The sequence below is a fragment of the Phymastichus coffea genome, unplaced genomic scaffold, assembly GCF_024137745.1.
Source record: "Phymastichus coffea isolate CEN01 unplaced genomic scaffold, Cenicafe_Pcof_1.1 PCOF00148, whole genome shotgun sequence".
In the NCBI taxonomy this organism is placed as follows: Eukaryota; Metazoa; Arthropoda; class Insecta; order Hymenoptera; family Eulophidae; genus Phymastichus; species Phymastichus coffea.
The window spans coordinates 352997-368355 of NW_026706959.1; the positions used below are offsets into that span (position 1 = coordinate 352997).

At 35.3% G+C, this 15359-nt stretch overlaps 1 protein-coding gene across 5 annotated transcripts; it reads left to right on the forward strand.

The window, feature by feature from the left end:
• The first annotated feature begins 34 nt into the window (after nucleotides 1-34).
• LOC131672337 (serine-rich adhesin for platelets-like) lies at nucleotides 35-15289 on the forward strand. Of its 5 annotated transcripts, none has more exons than XM_058949485.1 (15): nucleotides 35-165; nucleotides 3604-4217; nucleotides 4293-4488; nucleotides 4564-4644; nucleotides 4712-6205; nucleotides 6289-6540; nucleotides 6634-6735; nucleotides 6902-7006; nucleotides 7176-7320; nucleotides 7390-10247; nucleotides 10332-10544; nucleotides 10616-11064; nucleotides 11136-11379; nucleotides 11459-11564; nucleotides 11646-15289. In XM_058949485.1, the coding sequence occupies exons 3-15, from the start codon at nucleotides 4381-4383 to the stop codon at nucleotides 12251-12253; spliced, it is 6765 nt and encodes a 2254-aa protein (XP_058805468.1). In that variant the 5' UTR covers nucleotides 35-165; nucleotides 3604-4217; nucleotides 4293-4380; the 3' UTR covers nucleotides 12254-15289. The 5 variants fall into 5 exon arrangements, with proteins under 5 accessions (XP_058805468.1, XP_058805466.1, XP_058805470.1 ...); XM_058949483.1 differs by lacking the exon at nucleotides 35-165 and adding an exon at nucleotides 2308-2447; XM_058949484.1 differs by lacking the exon at nucleotides 35-165 and adding an exon at nucleotides 2790-2852.
• The last annotated feature ends 70 nt before the right edge of the window (nucleotides 15290-15359 follow it).

The following is a 15359-nucleotide window of genomic DNA, read 5'->3' on the forward strand; positions in this document are numbered from 1 at the left end:
ATGATTTGCAGTAGTCGCTTTTACCAACCCAATATGGAAAGACGAAAGGCGGTTTAAATTTTAGCATTGAGTAAAATAGGACAGTCGACTTGTAAATAGATTATTTAAACAATGACCAGTTATACAGATGTGAATATGTCAATTTGGAATATAATAAACTTTTTGGTAATACAAAAAAATTTTTAGAAGAGGGGCGGCTATGTTAAATGCAAAACATATTCTATTATATGGCATCACAAAGGTTTAAAGCAATATAGTTGGAATTTGTTGCATTTGCTTATAAAGTTTGCACATTCACAAAAATTCTTTTGAAATAAAAATTAGTATTTCATTTATAAATAAAAAAAATAAAGTGTTTGTATGCATTTCTTGCTGGTGATGGTAGTAAATGCAAACATATATTTGTAACTCTTTTTCACATTGGTGCATTGGTTCATCAATTTTTAAAATTATACTTTTATCATTTCTTTTTTGACTGGTTTGGTTATTTTGTATTGTCATTTAACAGAAAAGGTATAGACTATTTAGAATTTTTAAGTTGCACTGATTCACAATGAAAGTTATCAAAAAAAGTTTTAAAAGAATATGATAAATCTACTAAACTTGTAAATTTATATTACTATGATTTTATTGTTCCAAAATATCATGATGATTATTCATATTTGCATGGTTTTTTTCTAACTTTGGTAGCTGGTATATGTACATAATATAATATAATTAGATGTTTATTTTTACAATAAGAATGTGTTTGTATATTAAACATTTTTATAAAATTTTTATTTTGTTAGGCAGTGTAAATTGTCAAGCAGCATTAGATATATTTAAAATTAGAAATATTAAAAGTACATCACATATTATCTTGACTTATTTGCTCAACAATTTGCTTCCAAAATAATTGTTGCTACTATATTTTTAAACCTTCTATCACTTACCATTCTACAATTGACTTCTACTACTAATGAATGTACAATATTCTTCAAAAATAACATTGCAATAGTTACATTAGATGCTTTTACCCTATATGCATTAACGGCTTACACCAAAATAACAATGTGTGGATGAACAATGGAAAAAATGGAATATCTGGCAAACATATACTATGATTTTTTCACCTATACTAATAATAAAACTCCTAATTAGGAAAATAAACTTAACAGCATATTTTGTTCGAAATTCAAAGGTAACAGTACAAAACATGTTAATCTACTGTAAAATGCAGTTTCACAAAATTATCATTTTCAATTTTATCAAACACTGCTTCTTTATTTTTTTTCTTTAGGAAATAGGTGATAAGTTGCCTTTTCATTTTTGTGGTTTTTGCAACCAGGCACACAATATAATTTTAGTTTATTTTATTTTTTTCAATATTTATGTCTACAATCTTTACTTTTATTTACTTTGGTTCAGTTCTATTAGTGGCCACTTGGCGCTGTAGTCTGCTTTGAGATTGCCTATCTATAATGTCCATCCGGACATTAATTAATCCGTGAAGTTTAAAATTTAAATTATTTTCGAATATTAATAATCGATGGCACCAAACAAGGTTAGATTAAAAACTTATTATGACAAGCTGTACCTCCACAACTTGCCAGAAAAAACCCATCTGATGTGAACATCATCAATCATCGAAAATAATTTTGACTTTGAACTTCGCGGGTCCCGAATTAATGTCCGGGCGGCCGGTGGACAGAGTATACACTACTCTATACATATATGTATGTATATATCAAGCGTTGTAAATGAACCTTCTCCGACAAAGCTTCGATGAAATGTGCACCAATCAAATTAATTTCATCAATTTTATTGTTTCCAGTAAAAAGGATAAACCAATCAAAATCATGAATGTCTTAGGGACCCTAAATACTGCTTCAAGTTTATTTAAGGTACGAAAGAATAGTTGTGAAAAAATAAATAAATTGACTATCAATTTATCGATTTTAAAATCAATAACATAGATAAATTATTTTTACAATTGTCAATGATGACGATTTCAAGAATTATAAAATGTAATTTATGCATGAAATAAACGCATTGTTAAAATGAATCCAAAAAAATTGCAACAATGGAAAAATCTTAAAAATATTATCTTAAAAAAATATATTTGTTACCAATTGTTATATAATAAATGATGAAATGATCGACGGAGAGCTAACTCGTTGACAGATAAAATTCAATAAGCGCCATGTTGATTATAGTGAATTGTGTAATGTGTGTAGTAATAAAAACGAAAACAGCACTAGCAGCCATATCCAATTTCGCAGGAAGATTATAGGCCGTGCTAATGGCAACAATGACGAGGTTGTGATGGCCGTTGCCAGCTTAGAGAGAAACGCGTTTATACGAGATAATTGTTGATAAAAGTTTGGCTGAAGGTAGCAAGTTCCTGAAATTTGCAAGTGAAAAAGTGCGAGTAGTGCCGGAGCTACTCGTCGACTTAGTGCTAAAAGGTTGGATTTTCTCATGTGGGTCTAAAAATCGGCTCCTCGTCGGCTCGGTTTCCGCGATCTGCCGGATCTTCCTCAGCTGCGTCTTGCGCCTCGCGCCTTTGCAGTCGGCCTTGATACCTCTCTCTCTCTCTCTCTCTCTCTCTCTCTCTCTCTCTTTCTCTCTCTCTCTCTCTCTCTCTCCTCGTTTTCTCAGTCTCTTCACGCCAGTTTACGCGGCGTTGTGTTTTTTTGCTTGTTGTGTCGCGTTTTGCAATTTGCATATGCGGTGTGTGATGAAAAGTTGAATCAACGGCACGCCGCTACCAGACGTAGTATGCATACAACCTGTGTGCCAAAGGCTCGCGCGCGATTACAAGAATGGTACATTGTTTTGAATGAGGGTCGAAGGGCCCGCTGGCGAATCAAGTGAGTGCGCGTCATTTCTGTGCGGGCCGGTTCGCCACTTTTCAGGCTCGCCGAGCGTCGGGATCGTACTTTTCTTTTGTTTACGCCTTGTCATTTCTCTCTCTCGCTCTCGTTGCACCTCTCGTCGCGCTGTTTCCCCCCCTGCGCGCGTACCCCCAATCCCCCTTTTCCCCCATCTGTGCGCGTGCGTACGTGAAAGGCTTTGTTGTGTATACATATTTATCGAATAATCTCACTGCACCGCTCGCAATTGCAGGACTCGTTGCAAACAGCGGATTACCGGGATGTAGCATCTGTCGAGGATCGGTTGATTTATATACGCGGATGAATACATCTCCCTTGCTGAGCGACGGGACGATGAAGTCTTCCACAACGGTGCGAGCATGTTTGCGTGACTGGTCAACTCTCAAACGTGCGGCTCCTCAAGCGGTGTTTGGTGTGTGTGAGAAAGAGGGAGCCTTACTCTAAGATCGTCCAAATTTTCTCTGAACCGCTTTCGCTAAATGTAGTTACACCTACTTTATACCTCTGCCTTACCTTGCGCTCGTGTCCCAACCAACGCTAACTTTCTATAACCTAGCGAATTTTTGTAGTGAAACAGATCGGATGCTAACATTGGAACAGATTACAAACATTGTATTTCGTTGAATTCAAATTTACAAAATTGTGCCCTTATCTTTCACAAATATAACATAATTCTATAATATTTTTACATTAAACTTGTATTAAATTTGTATATATACTTTTGCAGTGTTTCTACTCTACTTGCTTTCAAATTCTACAGCTGGCTTGATTTAAAAGTAAAGACACAAGACTTACAGTGAAAAATGTGTTTAAGTGCATATCACAGCTGATTAAAAAAATGCCAGCCAATTACTTTTGGCTTATTGATTTAGGATAGTTTTGAGAAAATGACTAATTCTGATCTCAATAGTAATATAAACTATTGAAAATTGGGTGACTAATTATCAAGTTAGTTTTAATTTTAAGTTGAATTTAGTGTTGATAAACCAAGTGTATAAATGGGTGTTAATTGTGAACAAATGTACTCAAACGATACAAGAAAATTTGAGCATCATTCCACAGTATATCTTTTTCTAAATGGATAATGTGTTTTATAAGAGAGAATGTTCAACTGCCTAGTATGTCATATAATTGTGGTTTCTAAAGAAAAAAATTGCAATTTTCTCCAAGAATATTGATGGTTTTTGACTTACTGAGGGGATGCTTGCAAGACAATCTTCAGTTGACGATACCACAGAAACTACATGCATGTCAGGAATAGGCAATCTTGGACGTAAACGCGTTGAGTGGCGTCGCAATGCAAATCCAAGACTTGAATATTAAAAAGTGTTGATGTAACAGGTTAGTATTGAGATGTTTTCTACATTTCCAAATATAGCAATAGAATTTATTAAGTAAACTTTATTGATTTGATAGTTGCCCAGAATTTGGAACATTGAAAAATACTATACAGGAACTATAAGGTAGCTGAACGCTGCCCAGAGTTTCGAGGTGCTGCGTGGGCATGCAGCAGCCTCAGTCACGCCCTCTTCTTGGGGACTCTGTATCCTCTACAACATCCCCAACCACTCGTCGTAACAATAATCCAGTAGCAGTGTTAACACCCCAACAAGTAAGGGAGTCGCTTACAAAATGTTTGTATATACACTTTTACATTGATTGTTAATGGAATTTATTTAATTTTCAGTTACAACAATTGCAACAGCTCCAGTCTCAAAATTCTGGACCTCAATCTGTAACATTTACCCTTCAGCAACCATCTGGAAATGTAAGTAACTGTTGATATTTTTTTCATGGCATTGAAACTAGTTGTATTTAATTTTGTAACTTTGTAGAATCAGGAGCAGCCTAATGGATCTGCTGCTGGAAATCACATTCTCTATGTAAACCAATTAAATCAGTTAAATCAAGGCCCTCTCAATCCCTCTGGGACTGGTATGGGCTTGCCCCAGGCCACCCCCACTTTTGGGGTTGGCCTTAATATGGGATTACCTTTATCACTTTTAAATACAAGCCTGACATCATTGACGTCAAATGCGATAACTACATCAAATTCATTACTCAATTTGAGCCTTCCTAGCATTAATTCGGGCCTGACCGCAATAAACCCCAGCATAAATCAATTAAGTACATTGGGCACCAATCTTGTTTCAAATTTATCATCGGACAGTATTAACAATGGATTATCAAATCTTGGTCAAGATTTGTCTAGCATAAATTCTGGTATGGGCAGACTGGGTGCTCTCAATTCCACCAATATCAACACTGGATTAACTAATACAAGTGCTGCTGGACTTGCAAGTGTAAATCCAACTTTGACAAACTTGAATGCAACCACTATTAACCAAAATCTTGCTTCTATTAATGCGAATTTGACTGTTGCAAACTCTGCTGGTACATCAGCTTTGAATCCTACTCTCAATACCAGTATAAGCCTTTCCAATAATAATATCAATTCAGGCTTGAATCAGCAAGGGCTCAACAGGTCACTCAGCACCATTACAAATTTAAACTCCACCAGCAGTAGTGCTCAGCAGTTCCCTTTTCAGACTATTCAGGGTGTACAAAGTATAGCCTCTAATTTAGTTGGATCAAATATTGTTAGTTCAAGTGCATCACAAAATCAAAGCAGCAATGTCAACTCAACAGTGCAGCCAGCAAGTTCTAATTCATCCTCAAATGTCAGCAGTACCTGTGCCAGTTCGAGCAGTGGACCAATTATTGCTACTAGTGTTACTACAACAAATGTTACTCCTAGTAACAATCAACAGATAAACGTAGCACAGTTTGAAATAATGACTTCAAACATGTCAAACGTTTTAAATTCTCAAGTTAATGATTCAAGTACAAATCCTTCCATCACAGCTGCAGCATTTCGTCAGTTTACCAATCAAAATTTAAATCAGACAGCCATTAACAGTCCTAATCAAGTCCAAAATGCAATAATATCGAATATGAAGACTGTGCAAGGGATTCAGAATCAACCAAATACATCACCAAGTAGTCCATTTTCAATACCAATGAAGAGTCCAGCATCAAACATAGCTCCACCAACTCCAAGTCCAAGCCCAAACAGATTTATGCTTCGTAGTCCTGCGTCTAATTCAGTCCAGTCGAGAAATAGTCCCAGTCCTGTATCAACTTCACAATCGAATACTAGTTTTAATGTACAGTTACAAAGTCCAATGCAGAGTCCAATCAGTGTTGGACAAATACATAGTCCAGTGCCAAGTCCTTATCCTCCAGCAAAGAGTCCTCACCTTTTGGGTGTTGGAGCTCCCATAAATAATAAAAGTCCGGCTCCAGGAGGTAGCCCTGGCCCATCTGTGGTACGTTGTCGATTATCGCATAATAAATCTTGTGATTAGGATTTGCAATGATGATTAATTTTTCCTCGCCTTTTCAAACGTAGGTCAGACCTAGTACGCCTATTGTGCAACAAGGTATGCAGGTTTTGCAAATAATTCATGGTACTCAAGGATATCAAGCCGCACCACAACTGGTGACAACGAGAACTCACCTTTTTGGCAATCAACAAATACAAATTGCAACACCTGCAAAACCAAATAAACAACCACCACAAATACTTCCTAAGCCTCCTTTGCAACAAACAACAAATATTAATCAACAAAAACAACGTGTTACAACTACAGTAACAAATCAGGTATAAAATTAACTATAAAGAAGAAAAGCTACTATTAAAATCGAGTAGTTTGAATTGACAATTTATATAATTGCTTGTATCTTGATTTCTTAGGTAACACAGCAGTCTCAACCTCAGATTGTTTTAGCTGGTCCTCAGCCAAATCCTCCCACAGCTACAATGATTCCAACAGCTCAAGGGCTTTTACTGAACCAGGTTATTATTTAATAATGATGGCTTATTTTTAATCAACTAATATACTAGACTTGGAAAGCTTACTACTAAAAAAACTAAATCAATCTCAGTTTCACTTTTTTATTCACACTAATTTTTGCTTACATTTTTGTCACAATATTTTCTTTGCATTGATTTTAACGTATAGGTGTTACCATCCACCGGACCGGTTATTGTTCAACAGCAAGCAGGTGGAGTACAGTTGATTCTTAGGGCACCAACTAATGCCCAACAGCAAACCCATACTGCACAGGTGATGGTTTCATTCAATCACAATTCATAATCCATAATTCAACACATTCATAAAGCTTTTTATGTGCTTTTGAACTAATTTTATAAAGGACGAATAGCCATGTGAATAGCAGTTCAGGAGTAGTTGACCAATAATAATTGTATCATTGACATATGTAACTTCATTACAGCTAACGCAACAGCAATTGGTTCGAGTTGTCACGGCTCAGGGCATGCAATTGCAAGGTATTACTCCTACGTTTTTTGCTGTACCCAATGGATTCTCTTCTCCTGCTCCTCCCGTAATCAGACATGCGCCTTCTAGTCCTGCTCCATGTAAGATTATTTTAACCATTGATTTGAACAAATTTAATTTTTTTTATTAACGAATATCTTTTTCTTCAGCAACCAATCCTAACACCAATAGTGGTATAGTCGTACAAAACACTATGGTACAAAATTCGCAATCGCAAATGGCTCAATCTACTGCACCACCTACTACTACGATTGCTCAAACTGCACAAGCTATTATCGATTCAAGTTTACTACCTCCTCCAAAGAAAAAAGCTAAAAAGAAGAAGAGAGCTAAAAAGAAAGAGGATGAACAACCAAAATTAGATCTTGCCAGCATAATGAAAATATCTGGGATTGGCGATGATGACGACATTTTTGATAATGACCTCACAACTGAAATGGAAACTACTCCTCAGCCACAGGGAGAAATGAACATTGTACAAAACTCTCTGGCAGCTATGCCGAATTCTTGTGTTCAACAAAATGTGGTACAAGTGCCTACTTCTAGTACATCAAACGTACTACAAGCTAACGCTACTCAAGATAATCTAGGTTCTGGTCAATTAGTTGCTCAACTTGAAGCTCCTCCTCAACAAAACACAATTTCTGGACATTTACGATTGGCTATTGATGAAAGTGGACGAATAGTACTGCATCATACTCTGGATCCAAATCAACCCGAGATGGATCAAGCAACTGCTCAAGCTTTAATAAAAAGTTTAACGCAAAGTGGTGGACAGAATTCACAGATTATTTCTCAACTACTTCAAGCGCAAACGATGATACAAACATCACAAAATTCACAAAATTCCAACGTAAATAGACCAAAACCCATAAAATCACCCGTTCCAACTACACTAAATACAGGACCGCCGTCTTCAAATTCATCAAATATACAAAATTCAACTGCGGTAACAAATTCACAATTAGTTACCTCGAACAGCCTTCAAAATTTCAATAATTACCAACCAATATTAACAGTTCAAAATCCTAGCATTCAATCTACAACTAATTTAGTGTCTCAAAATGTAGGTCAATCTGCAAAAAATATTACTGTGACACGTAAAATCATTGATGCAAAAAAACCACCTACTGCTGTTGATGTTAAATCTAGTGTTGTTCAAAAAGCCAATGTACAAAGTATACAAAGTGGTTCAAATCGAATGTGTTCTGCCAATCAGCAACAAAGTTCCAATGTTCAAGTTGTTAAGTGTAATCAGACGAAAATTCAGAACACTTGTATTAATATAAATCAACAGCAAAGTCATGGTAAACAAGTAGAAATCCAAATACAAAAGTCTGAACAAAATTGTGCAAATATTCAGCGTACTCTTACTACAGTCAAAGGTAGTCCACAGGGTCAAGCACAACAGGCATCATGTATTCAAGAAAGTGGATTATTTTTGCCTCAAAATTCTATTATTTATCATCAGAATGCTAGTCATCAACAGATACCGATTTCTCAACCTCAAAATATTCAGAATATGTTTGAACAAAATTTGCAACAAAGTCTTGGTTCTACTTTACAGCGAACATCAACAGACGGAATTAAGATTGAAACGGTAAATATTGGCCAGCAGATTAGCAGTAATCCTCAACAGCAAACTTTAAATCTTTTCCAACAAAATACAGACGCAAATATGTCATCGGAAAATAATCTGCAGTTTATTAACGATGTACAGATTTCGCAACAGCAAAATGCACAGTTGAATGCAAATAATGCCAAGCAACAAATTATAAAGCCACTCAACACAAATAGTAATCAGTCAATTGATATGCAAAATCTTTCAACAAATGTTTTCATCTCAAATTCTTCAGCTCCCACTCTGCAACCACAAGAACAGCCAAAGGCAGAAACACATAATTTATGCAATTTGAGTACTCCAGCAACTGCAGTGATAAACAATGGGCCAAAAATAACTCCTGATATTTTAAATGCCTTGAGTAATTTGAATCCCAATGATCAACTCTTGATAGCTTATGCCAATGGACAAATGCAAGTGATGAGCCAACAGGTCTTACAACAGTTTATAACAAGCCAAATAAATACTCAAATGCAAGCTAAAGCTCAAACACAAGCACAAGGTCAAACTCAAACGCAGGCGCAATCGCAGGCTCAGCCTCAAATCCAAACGCAAACTCAGAGTCAAACCCAAAAAATAGTTATTGGTGATCCAGATTCAAACAATTCAAATTTGCAAGAAGTACAGATCAACACACCCACTAGTCAGATAATCGTTAATAGTTCTGGTGGAGCTCCTACAATACAAAATAACATTCAAAATATAGTGGTACAAGCAGCACCCACACAAGTTCCACAACAAATACAAATACAGAATTCAGGCTTCCCAAGTCAGTTTATTGACAATCTGAATCAACAACAGATTAGAAACCTTGGAAACTGTACTGCTCAAAGTCAAAGTAATAATCAGAACATAAATCAAAGTAGTGCTCCAAAAAAACCGAAAATAGTGAAGAAGGCTAAAGTGTTGACTACGACGACAACAACAACAGCTCTACAGTCGTCGGGAAAGATTTTGAATGTTTCAAAACCACTAATTGTAACGAGTACGGTGGTTACGACGACGACGACTACTACAACAAGTGCTTCTTCGCAGGTCAAATCAGAACCACCGAATAAAATGATAAATTTTCTTGCGCAAGTGGTGGACAGCAATAAAAACGAGTCTCCTCAACTAGTCACTGTGAACGGGCCACTGACTGCCTTATCTCCCGGTCAAATGCCCACATTAGCTCCAGGACAAGTCGTTCATAGAGTGCAGACTATTCAACTGAGTGCGCAAAAGCAGCAATTACTTTCAAGCAATCAAGCCCAAATTCGAACATTACAAGCTCGAAAAAATCTTTCTCAAGCAGATCAACTAATGATTGCAAAATTGTTTCAAGAACAAGCGCGAATTTTGGCCAGCGGAAAAATTATTGGAAATAGCCAGCATCCCATCAGTAGTGTAAGCTTTAACAATATTAAAAATACTTAACTCTGTGCCTTAAATTGTACCTAGTATTGACCTGTAAATTGTCTTTAATTTCAGGATTCAGAATCTGCGAGCTTAACTATTAATGCACCACCGACAGTTTTGTGTTCCAATACGATTTCACAAAATGTAGCTAAAAATCCGAGCTTAACGGGTCAACCGCAAACGCCGACTTCTGCTTGCCCTTCTAATATAACAACTTCACAACATATCCACATAGCTACATCGTTACCCGTGTCATCTAGCAATATTTACTTGCCTAGCATTACGGTAAATTAAGACATTTAAAATGATTCAACTATTGTTAATAGTCAAATTAATATGTTATTGTTTTTATACAGAATCAACGGGTCTCAAGTCCACGGCCATCAACTCCACTAAAATCGCAACTTTTACAGCAACCGCAACAAAATCAAAATCAAGTGGAAAATGGTCAAATGCTCGTTCCGTCCAATGCCAACATGATGAATGTAGATAGTTTAAATAGTCACGGATTGATGCTGGAATCTCAGCAGTTGATGCAGTGCCATGACGACGCTATTGATGTTAAGTCAAACGTCGAACTAACGGGACCTATCATCAAGCAAGAAACTACTTCTATACAGCAGCAGCAGATTCAGAATGCTTCCCCTGCAGGCCAGGTGATATCTCCTCGAGTAACTGGCAAAGTAATGCAGATTTCCCAAAGCAAGATGCCAAGTCCCGACAATCCATCTACGAGTCCTAAACAAGGTGTCAAGCGAACTTCTGATTCCACTCCTGTAAGCCGACAGATCAACCGAACTGACTTGTAAGTTTATTTTTTCAATAAACACAGAAATATTAGTTGCAATGTCATCGTCCAATAAATACTTGTTTCAGATTCGAACAGCAATTAAAAATTGATCAGAATGGAGCTTTAAATCCCGACGTGAATACGCCTTTCCAAAGCAAGAGCGATGCCTGCAAACGTCTCGTCAGATATCATTGCTTCAACGATCACGTTTTGAGTACAAAAGATCTTGAGAAAGCAGATGAAATATTTGAGGAAACAGCAAAACACTTGTTGAGCAAATTTAATTCAATGATGAACAAGTACACGTATCTGTTGATAATGGAGAGCATGGTAAGAGAGATATAAGCTAATTATCGATTTATTTAAGTATTAATTAGGAGCAAGTCGACTAATGATTTTACTTTTTCAGCGAGAAACTCGAACATCCGAGTTAATGATGATTGATCGTATGATAGTGAACGAAGAGCAAGCAACGTTGAATAAACTGAAGGAGCAAGAGGCAAAATTAGCAGTTGGTAAGAATCACATTTATAGTTAGATGTTTCAATGTTATTACTTTTACTTAACCAGTTTTAACGGACTTGCTTGTCTCGTAGAATTGAAAAGCGAAGAAAAACTGTTAGTACCGAAGACGGAACCAAATGACGAAGAAACGGCATCTACGTCTTTTTCGATGGCAGCCATGTCATCGTCGTCGTCATCGTCAATGACGACACCGTCGGCCCCCGTGAAACTCGAGCTGGAGATGGAGGTAGGCCTTGGCAAATCAGCCGACTATGACGAGTGGTTTGAAATTCAAAAGGAGCTGGGTGCGTACACGTCGACAGAGTTTAAGTGTAGAACTAAAACAAACAGAGTGGAACGCGCGCGAGCAAATGGTGAAGTTAGAGGAATGGTGATGGGTAACGAGGCAAGTGCGTCTGACTTGGAGCGCGATCTGCTAGAAGATACTGAGGGCCTCGAAAGTTTGGCACTTTACACGCAGTCTCAGTGCCCCGTACAGTCGATGGAGCGAGGCGCGAATCCCGATGACCACGACGACATCACAGCCCAGGTGCAGTCAGCCATCGACAGCATTCTTAGCCTGAAGAAACGACCGTCAGTTGGAGCGTCTCAGCAGCAAAGTGGCGGTTCATCGAGCTCGAGTAGTGATAGTAATGACAAACTTTTAGATCAAGCAGTGAGAAGCATCCTTGGCTCGTGACCCTCCTCGAACAAGGTTTACTAATGACTGCCTGGAACAGTGTGGGCCGATGTTCTTGTACCAGTACTCCTTGATGTAAATATCGATCTCGCGGTTGTCTGCGGCTGTGTGTATTTTTATGCTTTTCGACTGTTCGACTGCCTCTTATTCTCTCTCTTTCTCTTTCTCTCTTTCTCTCTTTCTCTCTCTTTCTCTCTCTCTTTCTCTCTCTTTCTCTTTCTCTTTCTCTCCCTCTCTCTCTCTCTTTTTCTCTATTTCTATCTTATTGGATCCTACTTTAGCTCGTTTCCCTGTTCCTGTGTGTGAATGCACAGTGCAAACAGTTTCCAAGAGCAAATGCTGCTCCTCGCTGAAGAGTCCTCCTCTAATGGCCTTTCTCAGGAGCTGTACATGTGATTAGATAATTAAGTGATAAACTCGAACATTTTCGTCGACCAGTTTTTAAAGTGATTTTGTAAAAAATTAATTATTTACAAAATTTGTTCCAATTTAAGTCACATCACACTATTATGTAAATTGACAAGATAAAATTGCGTTTTAAAAGTCAAATGGAAATACTTGATAAAATTAGGTACGAATCGCTAAACTGTACATATGTTTTAATGTGTATTATTACTATACACACACACACTTATATATAAATATAAATATATATATATATATAGATTAATAGATTATTGATAATATTATTATAATACTTTACCATTACTTGTTATCGAGATTTATTCTCAAAATAACTGTAAACTGCTGTATTGTATATTTTGGCATCGCATTTTGCGACTTCTGGCATAATAGAAAATTGTAGTCGGCAATCGATGCTGTAGAATGAAAATAAGGAATAAGTAGGAATATTTTGAGACTTCATCGAATGAAGGAATTATGGCACGTTAGAGCTAGTCGAAAGACGTTATTTTAGTCCTCAGAAAATTTTCACTCATAATAGTACTTGTGTAATACAAAGGTAACACGTTGTTTGACATACATCTATTTTAATCATGATGAGTCAATCACTTTTTAACACATTTTTCGAGGAAATTCATAAGCAATCAAGCAATCATCAAATTGTATGAGCAGATAGTTTTTTTTATTTTTATATTCTTTTCTAAAAATATTCCAACTATAAAGGTCTATACAAATTGTTGTGTCAAATGAATTAATATTGAAGTATGTAGATCTAAACAGAATGATCCAATCGGAGCGTCTTTGAGATGAAGTTTAACGTACGTCAATGCGCGGATATAGGATACTCAATACGTAATTTTTTAACTTAAAATTTTATTGAACGACTTTTATAGAGGTTCAATAAAACTTAATTATTTTAATTAATAGAGCATTGTGAATTTAATCCTATTTAATTTAGATAAACCAATTGTTTTTTAATGTATTTGATTGATTGAAAATTCTTAAGATGTAATTTTTGTTGGTGCTTTTTTTTATAATAAATTGAACATTCTTTTTCCAAAAGAGTAATACGTATAGGAAATAACGATGGGTGAAACGAGCAAGTTGTGTGTACAAGCATGCTCGGTGTACACATTGTACAAAGAATAATCTGCTAAATAAAAATAAAACTTATTCAAGACTGAAGTATATATACATCATATATTTATATATACTGATGATAATGAGATGCAAAATACTTGATGTAATAAAGAAACGAATATCGTTCAATTGTAAATAATATTTAATTACGCTATCGACGGCGGTGTGACTTATTATTTTTAAAGCAATGTGCTTCAACTATAAGAGATGTTTGTTAATTCAATCGTTTTTATTTGAATTGCTCACATCACTTTTGCGTAATTAACGTTTATTTCTTTATAGTCAGATCTTTTTCAAGCGAGCGTAATTTATCTTTCAATCATAATTATTGTCTGTGTATGTGTGTATGTCTTTCTATAAATTATGAAAAGAATTACGTTATTAAATTCAAAATTGTCATTCACTTTTCCCAGAAGAGCAGAAGCTGCTTAATTGTAAAATAATTCATTTTTACAACTGTTTTCCATCCATGATTGGTAAATTTATATTAGTTCCAACAAGCATTTTTTAAAACGTTTTAGCACTTCCTTCTGTTCGAAAAAATGTTTATACAGAAAATCGTACACATCGAATAAATAAATGGATAATTTTTGCATTATCACATTGATGTTTTTAGCATTTCATTCACATAAACTTCTTGTAACATATCTAAATTAAAATAAAAACAGAACCTTACAATAGCTTATATTCTAGTACCTGAATTATTCTAAAGTTTAAAGTGGTACTTGCAATCTAACTATTTATTAATGATTCAGTAAATATCTGTAATTTTGTAAGCAGATATATTGTACAATACATTTTTTGAATAAATGTCACTTTGATTTTCTAAACTTGTAATAAATTAAAAGTGACGAGATATTACGTTTTTAACAGCATACAGTACAAACTTTTTCGTAAAAAAATACTGACATATCGAAGTTTATTTATATTGAATTGAATTAACGGTAGTTAGTAATATTCCATAATTTTTTTAGTTTGAAAAATAGACCAGAAAACAATGTTAAATGAACATCTATATTATTTTTGTATGAGATAACAGTAAAGAAATATATAGTGACACTATTGCAAAACTGAAATAAAAACTAATGCAGATAAACCAGAAAAATCTTGAGTGAATTGATACATATAAGTTGACATGTCAGTGTTTTATATTCATAATATAAAGAAGTGTATATTGGTGAATTTGTTCATTTTGAAGAACTTGTGTTCGGTAATGTAATCGTTATTTTCATATTTGATAGGGTATGTAATTTTCACATTATTTTAGTTATGAATAAAGATAAACAAAATTACTTTATTCATCAATCGTTATATATTATTTGAAATACTTCAAGTAGTTGTCAAATTACTGACATCGCCTTTTTTACAGGTGCTCGAATCGTGCATTTCTTACTGATGATACACAAGTACATATAGTGTAAAAAATATTGGTGTGATATATAATTATCATTACTTATGTAATTTGGATCCAGAATTGATTACACTCGTGAATAAAAGTTAAAGTCTTAAAAATAAATCTTATACTTGTGAATTTTATAACATATAACTTGATTTATTCATTTTT

What these genes read in the sequence shown, in the direction of transcription:
- LOC131672337 (XM_058949485.1), top strand. Translation starts at nt 4,381, where the DNA reads ATGCAGCAGCCTCAGTCACGCCCTCTTCTTGGGGACTCTGTATCCTCT. An exon ending in TTCAGCAACCATCTGGAAAT is followed by an intron (nt 4,645 to 4,711) that starts GTAAGTAACTGT and finishes GTAACTTTGTAG; the next exon opens with AATCAGGAGCAGCCTAATGG. An exon ending in GTAGCCCTGGCCCATCTGTG is followed by an intron (nt 6,206 to 6,288) that starts GTACGTTGTCGA and finishes TTTCAAACGTAG; the next exon opens with GTCAGACCTAGTACGCCTAT.